General features: G+C 36.3%; 1 protein-coding gene across 5 annotated transcripts in view; it reads right to left on the reverse strand.

The window, feature by feature from the left end:
• C9H8orf88 (chromosome 9 C8orf88 homolog) overlaps positions 1-15,772 on the reverse strand; it is a 44,295-nt gene extending 28,523 nt beyond the window's left edge. Inside the window, exons 1-4 of one of the 5 annotated variants that reach the window (XM_034668284.1) lie at positions 15,642-15,772; positions 8,906-9,004; positions 8,707-8,772; positions 7,362-7,435 (exon numbers count right to left, since the gene is read on the reverse strand). In XM_034668284.1, the coding sequence (XP_034524175.1) occupies positions 7,362-7,435; positions 8,707-8,772; positions 8,906-8,984 (219 nt within the window). In that variant the 5' untranslated portion in view covers positions 8,985-9,004; positions 15,642-15,772. Of the gene's footprint in view, positions 1-7,361; positions 7,436-8,706; positions 8,773-8,905; positions 9,005-10,006; positions 10,040-13,483; positions 13,569-15,641 lie in introns of those variants that run through there. The other 4 variants (XM_034668286.1, XM_034668285.1, XM_034668287.1 and 1 more) reach the window with 4 other exon arrangements.
• Between the last annotated feature and the right edge of the window lie 3 nt (positions 15,773-15,775).

A 15,775-nucleotide genomic window follows, 5' to 3' on the forward strand; every position in this document is an offset into this window, starting at 1 on the left:
AAATAAAAATAAATAAAAAAAAAAAAAAGAATGTTTGGGTAAACCAGGAAATTAAAAAAGAACTTAACCAATTTACGGAAACCAATGAGAAAAAAAACACATTGGTCGAAAACCCATGGGACGCTGCAAAGACGGTCCCTAAGGGGGAAATACATAGCCATCCAAGCCTCACTCAAAAGAACAGAAAAATCTAAAATGCAGTCTTTATACTCACACCTTAAACAGCTGGAGATGGAACAAAAGAACAGGCCTAACGCACGCACAGAAAGACAACTGATTAAGATTAGAGCAAAGATCAATGAATTAGAAACCAGAAATACAGTAGAGCAGATCAACAAAACTAGAAGCTGGTTCTTTGAAAGAATTAATAAGATCGATAAGCCACTGGCCAGACTTATTCAAAAAATTAGAGAAAGGACTCAAATTAATAACATTATGAATGAAAGGGGAGAGATTAATGACTAACACCAAGGAAACAGAAACAATCATTAGAAATTATCAACAACTACATGCCAATAAATTAAGCAACCTGGAAGAAATGGATGCCTTCCTGGAAACCTATAAGCTACCCAGACTGAAACAGGAAGAAACTGATAATCTAAATAGACCGATTATCAGTGAAGAGATTGAAGCAGTGATCAAAAACCTCCCAAAAAACAAGAGTCTAGGGCCTGATGGATTCCCTGGGGAATTCTACCAAACATTCAAAGAAGAAATAATATCTATTCTCCTGAAGCTGTTTCAAAAAATAGAAACAGAAGGAAAACTACCAAACTCATTCCATGAGGCCAGCATTGCCTTGATCCCAAAACTAGACAAGGACCCCATCAATAAGGAGAATTACAGACCAATATCCCTGATGAATATGGATGCCAAAATTCTCTATAAGATCCTAGTTAATAGGATCCAACAGTACATTAAAAGGATTATCCATCAAGACCAAGTGGGATTCATCCCTGGGATGCAAGGGTGGTTCAAAATTCACAAATCAATCAGTGTGATAGAACACGTTAATAATAGAAGAGACAAGAACCATATGATCCTCTCAATAGATGCAGAAAAAGCATTTGACAAAATACAGCATCCAGCATCCTTTCCTGACTAAAACCCTTCAGAGTGTAGGGATAGAGGGTACATTCCTCAATTTCATAAAAACCATCTATGAAAAGCCTACAATGAATATCATTCTCAATGGGGAAAAGCTGAGAGCCTTTCCCTTAAGATAAGGAACACAACAAGGATGCCCACTCTTGCCATTATTGTTCAAGATAGTACTAGAAGTCCTAGAAACAGCAGTCAGACAACAAAAAAGAATAAAAGTGTTTGAATTGGCAAAGAAGAAGTCAAACTCTCTCTCTTTGCAGATAACATGATACTTTATATAGAAAACCCAAAAGATTCCACCCCCAAATTACTAGAACTCATACAGCAAATCAGTAATGTGGCAGGATACAAAATCAATGCTCAAAAATCAGCTGCATTTCTATACACTAACAATGAGACTGAAGAAAGAGAAATTCGGGAATCAAATCCATTTATAAGAGCACCAAAAACCATAAGATATCTCAGAGTAAACTTGACAAGAGAGGTAAAGGATCTATACTGTAGAAACTACAGAACGCTGATGAAAGATATTGAAGAAGACACAAAAAGATGGAAAAACATTCCATGCTCATGGATCAGAAGAATTAACGTAGTTAAAATGTCTATGCTACCCAGAGCAATCTACACTTTCAATGCCATACCGATCAAAATACCAATGACATTTTTCAAAGTGCTGGAACAAACAATCCTAAAATTTTTGTGGAATCAGAAAAGACCCTGAATCGCCAAGGAAATGTTGAAAAAGAAAAACAAAGCTGTGGGTACCATGTTCCCAGACTTTAAGCTATACTACAAAGCTGTGATCACCAAGACAGCATGGTACTGGCACAAAAACAGACACATAGACCAATGGAACAGAATAGAGACTCCAGAAATGGACCCTCAACTCTACAGTCAACTAATCTTTAACAAAGCAGGAAATAACATCAAATGGAAAAAAGACAATCACTTCAATAAATGGTGCTGGGAAAATTGGACAGCTATATACAGAACAATGAAACTTGACCACTCTCTCACACCATACACAAAGATAAACTCCAAATGGATGAAAGAACTCGATGTGAGACAGGAATCCATCAAAATCATAGAGGAGAACATAGGCTGTAACCTCTTCGACATCAGCCACAGCAACTTCTTTCATGACAGATCTCCAAAGGCAAGGGAAACAAAAGAAAAAATGAACTTTTGGGCTTCATCAAGATAAAAAGTTTCTGCACAGCAAAGAAAACAGTCATCAAAACAAAGAGGCAACTCACAGAATGGGAGAAGATATTTGCAAAAGAAACTACAGACAAAAGGCTGGTATCCAAGATCTATAAAGAACTTCTCAAACTCAATACCCGAGAAACAAATAATCAAATAAATAAATGGGCAGAAGATATGAACAGATACTTTTCCAATGAAGACATACGAATGGCTAACAGACACATGAAAAAATGTTCAACATCATCAGCCATCAGGGAAATTCAAATCAAAACCACACTGAGATACCACCTTACACCAGTTAGAATGGCAAAAATTGACAAGGCAAGAAACAACAAACGTTGGAGAGGACATGGAGAAAGGGGAACCCTCTTAGACTGTTGGTGGGAATGCAAGTTGGTACAGCCACTTTGGAAAACAGTGCAGAGGTTCCTCAAAAAATTAAAAATAGAGATACCCTATAACCCAGCAATTGCGCTACTAGGTATTTACCCCAAAGATTCAGACGTAGTGAAAAGAAGGGCCATATGCACCCCAATGTTCATAGCAGCATTGTCCACAATAGCCAAACTGTGGAAGGAGCCGAGATGCCCTTCAACAGATGAATGGATAAAGAAGATGTGGTCCATATGTACAGTGGAATATTACTCAGCCATCAGAAAGAATGATTACCCAACATTTGCAGCAACATGGATGGGACTGCAGAAGATTATGCTAAGTGAAATAAGTCAAGCAGAGAAAGACAATTATCATATGGTTTCACTGATTTATGGATCATAAGCTATAGCAGGGAGATCAGTAGGAGAAGGTAGTGAAGAATGAAGGGGGAGGTAAACAGAGGGGGATATGAAGCACGAGACACTATGGACTTCAGGAAACGAACTGAGGGTTTTAGGGGGGGGGTAGGGGGATGGGCTAGCCCGGTGAAGGATATTAAGGAGAGCACATATTACAATGGAGCACTGGGTGTTATACACAAACAATGAATCATGGAACACTACATCAAGAACTAATGATGTACTGTATGGTGACTAACATATCATAGTAAAAAAAAAAAAAAAAAGAAACAGCATGCATTGTGATGTGCACTGGGTGTTACACGTAATTAATGAATCATTGAACACTACATCTAAAACTAATGATGTACTATACAGTGGCTAACTGAATGTAATAAAAAAAAAAGAAAGAAACTCACACATGTATACTGATTTTCAATACTCTCACAATTCAATGAACCCAAACAACACAAAACAAACAACCCAAACAAGGCAAACCACCCAAATATCAAAAATACGCAAAATATTTGAACAGACACTTCACAAAAAACAAACAAACAAAAAAACACAAATGGAATGTAAGCTGATGATAAGATGCTCAATCTCATTAACCATTAAGAAAATGCAAATTTAAAACACAGGTAGATACTAACACTCACATAATAAATGGCTAAAAATGGTAGGCTATGAAGCAACTGGAACTGGCACATGCTACAGGTGGGAACATAAGATCGCACAACCACTTTGAAAAACATTTTGGCAGTTTCTTACAAGCTAAACAAACTCATAAAACCCATCAATTCCATTTCTGTGTATTAAGTGTATGTCCACACACAAACCTGAACACAATCATCCAGAGCAGCATTATTCATAATATCCAAAAACTAGATACAATTCAATGTCCATCAAGTGCTGAATAAACAAATTGTCCTATATTCATAGAGCAGAATGCTATTTCACATTAAAAAGAAACCAACTATTAGTATATACAATAACATGAAAGAATCTCAAAAATATTATGCTCAGCAAAAAAAATCTAACACCATAGGATATATACGCATGATTTCATTTACATGACATTCTAGAGTAGTCAAAACTAATTTACAGTTGAAGACAGCAGATCGGTGGATGCCTGGAGCAAGAGGGAGCATTAGGGGTTAGTGGACGCATGGGTGATGAATGACTGCAAAGGGACATAAGGGCACTTTGAGGGAAGATAAAAATGTTCTATATCTTCATTGTGGCGCTGGTTACATAGGGTATGTATTTGTCAAAACATGAACAAGTGGGTTTGTTTCACTGTAAATTATACCTTAATAAAGTTGGTTTAAAAAAATACATGGTTAGTAAAAAGTATCCAGCATATATGTGGCACCTCCGACATAGGTTCTGGTAGCTTTTGCATTATAACTGAAGCAGCAGACAAAATTTTCAGTGTAGGAGTAAATTTCATTATATGATTTGGTTTTCCTCTATAAAATCTGTAATGTTAATATACTCCTTTTTTACACATAAAGTTTTTTGAAGAACATCTGTGGTTCCAAAGAGAGTTATAAACATTACTATTGTATTAAGGGGGCATGTTAGCTGATAGAATAAAACAAAACATTACAATGACTTATAAAAAATTAATATAAAGCAAAAGTAATTAAGATATCATGGTACTGACACAGAGACATGCAATTAGATCAATGGAACAGAATAAAGAGCCCAGAAAAAGGCCCTATGTATATGAAAACATTATATAATAAATATGCTATAAATCTTTATGGAAATAATAGATTATTCATGAACTATACTTGAGACTTGGTCACCTACATGAAAAAAATTAGATTTCTATCTTATATCATACAAAAAATCAATGTCAGGTAGACTATACCTGAACACATATGTAGGAAAATATCTTTTCCCATGTTAGCAATGGGAAGACTTCACAATGACACAAAAAGTGAAATCATAAAGAAAAACAATGATAATATGACTACGTTAAGATTTAAAACTTCTGGGGGCACCTGGGTGGCTCAGTGGTTAAGCATCTGCCTTCAGCTCAGGGCATGATCCTGGGGTTCTGGGATCAAGCCCCACATCAGGCTCCTCCGCTGGAAGCCTGCTTCTTCCTCTCCCACTCCCCCTGCTTGTGTTCCCTCTCTCACTGGCTGTCTCTATCTCTGTCAAATGAATAAATAAAATCTTTAATAAAAATAAAAAAAAAGATTTAAAACTTCTGAACAAAAACACCACAAAAAAGAGATAATTCTCTCATAGACCATATTCCCAGGAAAGAACATATTTGCTCTGCATACAAGAAAAATAATTAAAACCCAAAATATAGTTTAAAGGCATATAAACCAAAAAGAAAGACAACCCAAGAAAAATGGGCAAATGATATGAACTGGCAATTCAGAAAAGGAGAAAATCCAAATGGCCAAATAAAATGTGAAAAGATACCCCACTTCACAAGTAATAGAAAATTAAAAATTAAAACCAATAAAAAGAGATGATTTCTCAGGAGTGCCTTTGGCTCAGGTCATGATCTCAGGGCCCTGGGATAGAGCTCCGTGTGGCGCTCTCTGGGGCTCAGTGGGGGGACTGCTTCTCCCTCTGCCCCTCCCCCCACTCATGTGCGCATGCTCTCTCTCAAATAAATAAAAATCTTTTAAAAAAAGATATAAGTTCTTAAACAAGACAAAATGTTGAAGTCTGACAATAACAAGACAAGGATGTAGAAAAATCAGACCTCTCCGGCATTGCTCATACAAATCACTTTGGAGAGTAATTTAGCAGTAAATAATAACACTGAAGATAAGTTTACCTGTTAACACAGTACTTCTACTGCAGTTTTATGAGAAGAAGACCTCTCAAACGTGTATAAAATATAAGATATGGATGGATGTTCATTGTGGCATTTATTATAAAATAGAAAAAAGTGCCAAGCCCACCAAAAGAAAATGGAACAAAAAATATGGTATATTATTATATAGAGACTTTTTGTATCAGCATATATAGAACAGTTTCATTCATTTTAAAAGTTGCCTAACATTTTATTTATTATGAATATACTTATGCTTGTGCATGCATAATCTATTTCTGGAAGTATCTAGGTGAGAAACTGGTACAATGGTTAGTTCTGATCAGAGGAAACTGGTGACTAGGGGATAGACATCGCAGGGAAATTTTACACTAAATGTCATTTTATATGTTTCCAATTTTAAATTTTGATTATTTTACTTAGTCAAAAACTAATATTAGAAATTTTAAAATATAAACCTAAATGCAGAAAGAATGGCAAAAACACATGTGGATATAACACTATTTATATAAAATTATAAAACAGTTAAAGCAATTCTATTTGTTGTAGCAAAAGGACTAATACATTCATGGAAACAATTACAAATTGAGAATAATTAAGAGGGTAAGGAGGAGGATGAGAAGAAAACGGGATGGTGGAGGGGCACGGTCCACAGGCACAGCCAGGAAAACTGTTGCAGGTATGGAGCAAGCACTTACTACATGCCAGAGACAGTGCTAAGACTTTGGGAGCATTAGCTCACTGCTGCCTCCTCCTCACACTTACCTGTGAGAAAGACAGCTCTTAGCCCCATTTACAGGTGAGGAAATAGAGGCTCTGAGAAGTTAAAGAAATCACTCATGTAAGGTCACAGGGCAGGGAAGTGGCAGGGCTAGGGCTCAAGCTCATCTTCCTATCAGAACCTTGGCATGTGGCTATGTGCCCCTCTGGACAGCCACCCCTTCTCTGGGCCCATTTCTGGGACAAGCCTTATGCACACATTTAATGCAACACTTGGGGATGGCAGGAAATAGGATTCCATTGCACAATGAACATTATTCTCATATACCTACATAGGGGGTGAGAAGAGGAGGGTAAGAAGAAAATAGGTTAGTGGAGGGATAACAGGGGTTTTAAAATATATGTTAGGTTTCCTAACATTTTTAGGGGGGGAGGAGCAGAGGGAAAAGAAGAAAGAGAATCTTATCTCACAACCCTGAGATCATGACGTGAGCTGAAATGAAGGGTTGGATGCTTAATCAACTGAGCCACCCAGGTGTCCCTCTTTAACGTTTTCTAAAACAAATATAGCAAAATGTTTAGATTTGAAAATGCTGGGCAACAGGTATAATTTCCTTCAATACATTCTTGAAATATAACTTTTTAAAAAGTATATAAATTACCTAGCCCAGTACCTAGCACAGCACCATCTAACAAATGTTACTTTCTAGTCTGCAATGCTTCATTTTATTATAATTTCTAGGACTTACTCTGCTAACTCCACTTTGTAAGCACTGAGTGTTGCATGAATATTCATTTTGAAAGTTGAAAGGGAATACTGCTCCTGTTAGAAGGGGAAAAAAGAAAACTACATTAAATATCCATTACTTCGATAAATGATATACAACCACCCAAAAACCTTAAGTATCCAGGATTTTCTAGGTACTGTTTTGACGGTTTTCTGATAACTCATTTACTTAACAAATACTTATTAAACACTATGAAATGTCAGTCACTATGTGTCAGCCACTGTGAAAAGAGTTCAGAAATAAGAGAGTTCAGGTCTATTTTAAAAGACAAGCTCATAAACAATTACTATAATAAAAACAAGTAAGTTATACGAGGGGTACAGAGAAGATACTAGGGGAAAGCAGAGTGGGCTTTGTGATATAGAGGAAAGCTTCACAAAAGGAAATAATTCTGGGGTCTGGGTGGCTCAGATGGTTCAGTGTCCAACTCTTGGTTTCGGCTCAGGTCACGATCTCATGGGTCGTGAGATCGAAACCCTGCATTGGGCTCCAAGAGCAGTGCAGTCTACTTGAGAGTCTCTCCCTCTGCCCCTCCCCCAGCTCAAGCCCAGCTCAAGCTTGGTCTTTCTCTAACTCTCTCTCTAAAATAAATAAATAAATCCTAAAAAAAAAAAAGTAAATAATTCTATCTGGGTCTTGAAGAAAAGCAGAATTCTCTGGGGATGTGAGCTAGCCAGGGAGTATAGAAGTATATTGAAAAAGGCCAAGATTAATTTCTGATTTACTAAGCTTTTCTACCTAATAAAACTACTCCTCTCTGGATCTTAAGAGGATATAATTAAATGAGAGACGGGCCCACTACCTTTAACCCCTATAACAGACTTGGAAGGAAAGAATCAAAAGAAACCAAATCTGTACAGATAAAAGAGTGAGGGGTGCTGTAAAAGGCCGGTCACAAAAAGGAGAACAGAAATGGCAACAATGAAAAAAATAAAAGGTTAATAATCTAATTAAGGAAAAAGTAGTCCAAAAATCTGTCCAAAATAATAGTTTTACAGGCAAAAGAAAAATCTTTAATTTTAGAACGTTTGTTTAGATTTCCTGAAAAATGAGACTATATGTCCTAGCATAGCCCTAATCTATTACTGTTGTTTTGTTTGTATTCATTCACTTATTCATTCATTTATATGCTGTTAGGAATTTTTTTAAAAAGCTAATTCTCTCTCCAGTGTGATTGCTGTGCAGTGATCATAATCACAGGGCACAATGTGTATTGAGAGTATCATTCTAAGCAGAAGCCAGTTAACCATGAAAATGAGACAAGAAAAAAATACACAAATTCTCAGGCAAGAGCTATTCTTCCTACCTTTGTTGGTCTGGTAGATTATGGACTCACAGTCTATTAAGAGTCTTTTTCTTCGGTTTTTAAATTCTTCAAACAAACAAGATCATTAGTTTTCATTATTCCTTACCCACCATAAACAATTATGTATTATTTAGCCTTTCAAATATTACTTAGCCATTAAACAATTAATATTTAAGGACATGTACCCTAGATTACTCACCAGGGGGAGAAGTCAGATGACGAACAGGTCTTGCTGGTTGAAGCGGTTTACCAATCAATTTTTTGGTTTCCATTATCATAAAGACCTTGAGGTTCCATACTTTAGGAAGGAAAAATGTATCTTATCTTTTCAACAAAATAATCAAGATGGTTTTATATACATACACATACACAACATTCATTTGAAGATAATCCATTTTATAAGTTAAGGTGGAAACCTTAGCCCCCTTTATACCATCTGTCACAATGGAACATTCCCTCTTTTGAAACATTTTCCTCCATAACTTCCCTGACTTTTCTTTTGGTTTGTTTCCTATTTCTTTGACTATGTCTTCTAACTTCCTTGACTTATTCCTCTTCTTTTCTCCAATTAAATTTAGGAATTCTTCCAAATTTGGCTGTGATCCTTTTCCCTGACCTCAACTATTCTGATGATTTCAGCTACCTATCTACATGATAAATATACCCTAATTTATACATTTAGCATCTACCTCTCTTAAATTTCCAATTCTATTTTTTAGGATACTTCCATTTACATCTTATCACACACATCTCAAATTCAAGATATCCAAAATCAAATTCATTACTTTGACTCCAAAGATGTTCCTCTTTCAGTATTCCTTAAGGTTTTCAACTCCCTCAGACCACCTTCGGTTAAATAAGATCTAAATACGAGCCTCCATACCATAATTAGTCTCTAATTCCTGTCTATTCTACTTCCAAAATATTTCTCAAATCTATTTTCTTCTTACCCACCACTACTCTTTTAGTTCCATAGTAGCTCTGAATTCATCTCCCTGATCACTCAGTCTGATTTAAATACTCTCTCCTCTCCCTATGTTCATGGGACATACTGAATATGCCTACATCGTGGCATTAGAGACCACTGTACTATACTATAATGACTGATTTGTCTTTTATACTTACAAAAGTGAGGAGCAGATTCTTTAAGTGAGAAACAATATTTTCATTCACCCTCTTTCCCTGGCAACTAACACAGCACCTGGACTGGATCCAAAGTAGGTGTAACACAAGCATTTGCTGAACAAATGGGTGAATATAACCTCTTTCTCTCCACACTATGATCCCTTTACACACATACCTGCTTTAAAAACTTCAGTTCCTCATCATGTCCTGGATTATTCATAATAGAAACAGGAGCAAACATCCAAGTGTCATGCAAAGTAAACCATGTACCTAAGTTACATTATTTAAGATTCAGAACTCTATCAATTAGTTATAATTAAGAGTTAGAGTTCAGGTCTCAGGTTGATCCACATGGGTTCATATTATGGCTCCAGCACCTAGTTGTATAAGTATGGAAAACAATAGCCTCTATCTCCTAGGTTTGATGTAAAGACTAAATAAGATATATGTAGAAAGCATTAGCACAATGCCTGGTACATACGAAGAGCTTAATAAATGTTCGCTTTATTATTTTTTATAATCCTAATTTTACAGATAAGGCTTGGAGAAATTACGTAACTTGCCCAAGGTCCTGAATCAAGGAAGTGAAGGGAGGCCCATGTCCATGCTTCTGGCCAGCAAGAATCAAGAATCTTGCCCAACCTTTTTCCACCCCACACCCGGCAGAACTGAACAGGTTTTGGTTAAGTACCCTTATGTGTTCACAAAACACCCCTGTGTCTATCCTCTTCCAATGTGGTTCTTACTGCAGTAGTTGCAATTACCTATCATCTGACCATTAAATTACAGTTCTCTCACACAGGTATGTCTCCAGTGTCTAGCACAGTGCTTAGAATACTGTGGGTGTTTAATAGATTGTTGAATTCATAAATGTTATTTTGTTTCACCGTATATTTATACATTCTGGAGTTCCTTCACTCTCCTTGCTGCTCTTCTCCCAAAATGCTATTCCTCTTTCAAGACCAAGGTCAAGTTCCTGTTACTTCTTTGGAAAAAATATCCTCATGTCTCAACAGTAATGGAAAATAAAGTAGTTCACCTGAAGCTTTTAGTTGCTAACAGATAATTAATAGCAAAATAATAACAATAATAATTTATCTTTTTATCTTTCTTCTTCCGCTAGCCCCTACTGTATTTTATTTATTAATTATTCTAAGATGTATCACAATAAATCTGTTACATGCCTGTTTGGTTAGACTGAGTTGAGGCTAAAAAAACTAGATCTTATTTATCTTTGTGTCCTAGTACCTGCAACATAATTAGTTTAACTAAATAAATCTATAAATTTAAATACCTCCTAAATATGCCTAAAACCTCCTAGCACACAGCTTTCCAAATTATGATGCCTATTAAGACAAAGCCTAAAGTAAAATTCCATCTGACTTTGTATCTGCTCATCCAGAAGCAATTGTTACCATATGATTTTAAGCAGATCATTACCCTAAATGACTGTTTCCCTAAGTAAAGAATAGGGTTAATAACTCCCTTTTAGCTCCAAAGACATGCTTTCAACTATTTAAAAAATGCCTCTGGACATAATTCAAATGTTCAAATCATAAATTTATAAACAACCGCTCAAAGTTAGCACTGATAACTAAGCACAAAATAGTTACTTTTTTCCTAAAGTTTGGAGATAAGCCAGCCAGTATTCCAAATTAATACCTACTGAGCTTTTGTAATGTGTCTCTTAACTGGTATTTCAACATGGCTATTAACCTTCTAAACAAAACTAATACCGTCTGTACTTGTTGGCAATACAACTTTGATATAATAGGAAACAAAAAAGGTATAAGCATATGTAGCAAAAAAAAAAAATTACTTCAGACAAATATTGAATATTTTCTATGTGAAAGGAAAATTTTTAAGTAAGGGCCAAAAAGCAATCTAATATTGTGTTATTTAATGTTTATCCTAGACATTATAATTAGAACCCTAATACTAGTACGTAGTAACTTTCCATCCTGTTTCCCTTATGAAACTAATGAATCAGAATACAATAGAGTACTTTGGCACACACTTTCTTGTTTTTCATTGCTCAGCTGAAATTGAGTTGATAGGTTGTAAAGTCCTTTCCAGTTGCTGAGCAATGCAAATCCACAGTATTCAAACTAGGGATTTTCAAGAGTTGGGGAGTTACAGAACTATTATATGGTTTTGCAATACAAGTACATAAACAAAAAAATAAAAGATCTTTTAGTATCACCCACCCTTTCAATTTATAGTAGGAAAACAAAGCAAGGGCTCCAGATATATAAATTCACATCAGTTAAGGAAATGAGAAAGGATAATGCCATATTTAGTATTTTTTTAAGTAAACTATGCCTGCCATAGAGACACTGATACTATAGGAATAAGTTTGGGATGAACAGTATACAGCAGCATCATGTTACAGTGTTATTAACAGAAAAGCAAGTATTTACATTAAGTAATTACCACTGTGAAACTGATTCACAGGATCATAATCTATGATGGAAAGGACTCCATAAACCAAAGCCCAATTCTCAGTTTAGGTTAAAAATAATAAAGACTTAACTGAACTACAAAATCATTATCTAAAATAACTTTAATCTTAAACTCTAATACCTGCCTTACCCACCCAATGTAGAGCTCCAAAAGTTTCCTTTGAAACTACTAGTACTACCTCCGGTAGGCATTTATGCTATCAACCGTTACAAAGGACAACACTTGCAAAAGAAAAAGAATCCTGCTTACAACAATGGAGAACAAGTAGTGGGCCAATCATGGAGCTGTCTTGTAAACTGTGAATATACAGCCTTGTAGTATAAATATTTTTTAAAGAACATTTTGATCCAATGTCTCAAAAATTTCATTCTATTAATACATGCTGAGAAACAGCTACTGAATAAAGTGGTTTTTTCCCCAAGTTTACACATATTTAACAAATCATCTTAAAAGGCCAACTGCTATGAATAGAATATTGGTCCGCATGTCAGGAAGCTTTAGTTGCCATTCTACATCTAGCAATACTTAACTATATCTCAGGTTCCTTTTCTGTTTTAAAAAAAAATCAAACTAAATATGAATTTTAAGGACCAACGAATTCTGAAATTATAAATTAACCTAGAATTTTCTAAAATACAGTACAATGGGATAATAAGCCCAGATACTGACCAATTGGGACATACTACGCAACATATAGTATTCTTTTTTAATTCAAACTCCATTTATTGAGGTCCTATTACAGGCTAAATTCACTTAATTTTGAGCCATACATTAACTGTTGTAGAAAATCATTATTAGTAACCTTATAGATGTGAAACCTAATACTCAGAAAAATGAGAGAGATTCTCAAGTTCACATAGTGTATATTTGGTAAAAATGAGGATTTTAACTATAAAGTTCATGCCCTTGTCTCTAAACTTGCATATTTGATAAGTACAAGAAAGACATTTGACTCTCTAGTATTCCATGTGGACATTGCTTATTTGATTTTTTTAATGAATTATGAGAAGCGACATTATATATAAAGACTTGCTGAATAAATTAGTATGTACTAATAATTTCCATTTCCTCAATTTATCATTTTTCTTAGAATACTAAATAAATTATTAGATTACTATGCTTTCCTCATTCTGTAGACATGGTACAGTGCCTTATTTATCATGGATCAAAACATAGGAAACATACATACCATGCACTGTACTTAGAAGCCAGATACAATACGTAAAATCTCCAACTTAAATTCTACATTTCCTTAGAAAGTGCTGATGGTTTTGCTGCAATTAAAAAATAAGATCAGAGGCACCTGGGTGCTCAGTCGGTTAAGCGTCTCTTGATTTCAGCTCAGGTCAGGATCTCAGGGTCCTGGGATCAGCCCTGCATCAGCGAAGAGTCTGCTAGAGATTCTCTCTTCCTAGCTCCCTGCCCCCCCCCCAGGCATGAGCATGCTCTCTCTCTCTCTCCCTCAATGTTTAAAAAAAAGATCATATAGGGGCGCCTGGGTGGCTAAGTCGTTAAGCGTCTGCCTTAGGCTCAGGGCGTGATCCCAGAGTCCTGGGACCAAGCCCCACATCAGGCTCTTCCGCTGGGAGCCTGCTTCTTCCTCTCCCACCCCCCTGCTTGTGTTCCCTCTTTCACTGGCGCTCTCTCTCTCTGTGTCAAATAAATAAATAAATAAATAAATCTTTAAAAAAAATCATATAGATGAATGGATATATACACACATATCTATAGATGTATATATGCACATATATCTATATATACACACATATAGGTACATTGGAATATTAAGCCATAAAAAAGAATGAAATCCTGCCACTTGCAACAATATGGATGGATCTAGAGTATAATGCTAAGCGAAATAAGCCAGAGAAAGACAAATTTCACTCGTGTGGAACTTAAGAAACAAAGGAACAAAGGGAAGGGAAACACAGACTCTTAATATAGAGAACAAACAGATGGATACCAGAGGGGAGGTGAGTGAAGGGGATGAGAGAAATAGATGAAGGGGATTAAAAGCACACTTATCTTGATGAGCAATGAGTACCAAATGGAATTGCTGAATCACTGTTATACACCTGAAACTAATATAACACTGCATGTTAACTACATTGGAATTAAAAAGAAATAAGACCATATAAAATTAAATAATCTGAGAAGTGAAAAGACCATGTTTTCATCTACCTCATGTATATTTCCCATATGATAATCAGATAGGATTTAATCTCAATTTTCAACTTCAAAATATTATACAAAGTTAGGATCCCTGGAAACCACATGCCGCTTGCAAGTAAACAGCACAAACGGATAAACTGATAGATGAAAAGTAATATAAGGAAATACAAGGAGTAAGAGATAAACCAATTATGACTTAGGTGATAAAAGATATTTTATATTTCACAAATCAAGCTGCCACATTCAGGAAAAATTTAAACTATCAAAAAGTTGTAAGAGGAGAGAGTGTTCCATAATATTTTCCATTTCGTGCCTTCTCTTTACGACAGATCAGGAAAAAATTGTTTTTCTCTGTGAGGTATCTTTCAATAGAAACAAAATTTAACACTTAAGTAGAATAAAACTGTTCAGATAATGGGTGCTTGTGGATATGTAACTGTCCTTTTCTGTAACTTTGCCTAAATTATCAGCAATTAAAATCTTTTGATACACATATTGAATCATTATGTTGTAAACCTGAAACTGTTATATGTCAATTACATCTCAGTTTTTTTAACAGCATATCTTTACATATAAATTATGTGGTATATCTTCATATACTTTCATGAACCACTTAATTTTCTTCTGTGAATTAACCATATATGGTTTTTTGGCACTTTTTTTCCTGCTGGGTTTTCTTTTCTCTTGAATATAATTTCATCTAATTAATTAATTTGCTGTTTATTTTATTAATAAAAACAACTACAATAATATCAAAGAAAAAATGCCCGAAATTAGTAGTGACGGTGCCAGGGTATAGGGGGCAAAATGTCTTCAAACCATTCCACCACCAAGGACCAGGTACTGGGACAGAGGGCGCTATGTACTTACTTTTTTCTGGCGTTTATGTTCTTTTAATAGGCCCTCAGCAATGTAACTTTCCCTCGGCCAGGTGCCCCTCGCCGGGGATTCCCACACCAGTACCACCCTTTCCTCTCGACGGGCTCGCTCCCTCACACTCTACGACTCACCCTGGGGACCCTCAGGGGGCCCTGCCTGATCTGTTCCTCCCCACTCCAGGACCCCCCTCCCTCACAACTTTCCCAGTGTCCGACCTCAGAGACGGCGCCCACCGCCTCCTCACACCCGGGCCCGACTCCTGCCCCCCAGTTCGGCTCATCCTCCCCAGCACCTACCGCCTCAAGATCGGGGAGGATTTCGGGGCAGCAGCGTCGCCGCGCTCAGCCCAAACGCGGCGACCCAGCGCCCCGCTGCCCGTCGGGGAACGGCTCCAGCCGCGCGTCAGCTGGAGGACGGGGGCCCGGGGGGG

Source organism: Ailuropoda melanoleuca, chromosome 9, assembly GCF_002007445.2.
Source record: "Ailuropoda melanoleuca isolate Jingjing chromosome 9, ASM200744v2, whole genome shotgun sequence".
Classification (NCBI taxonomy): Eukaryota; Metazoa; Chordata; class Mammalia; order Carnivora; family Ursidae; genus Ailuropoda; species Ailuropoda melanoleuca.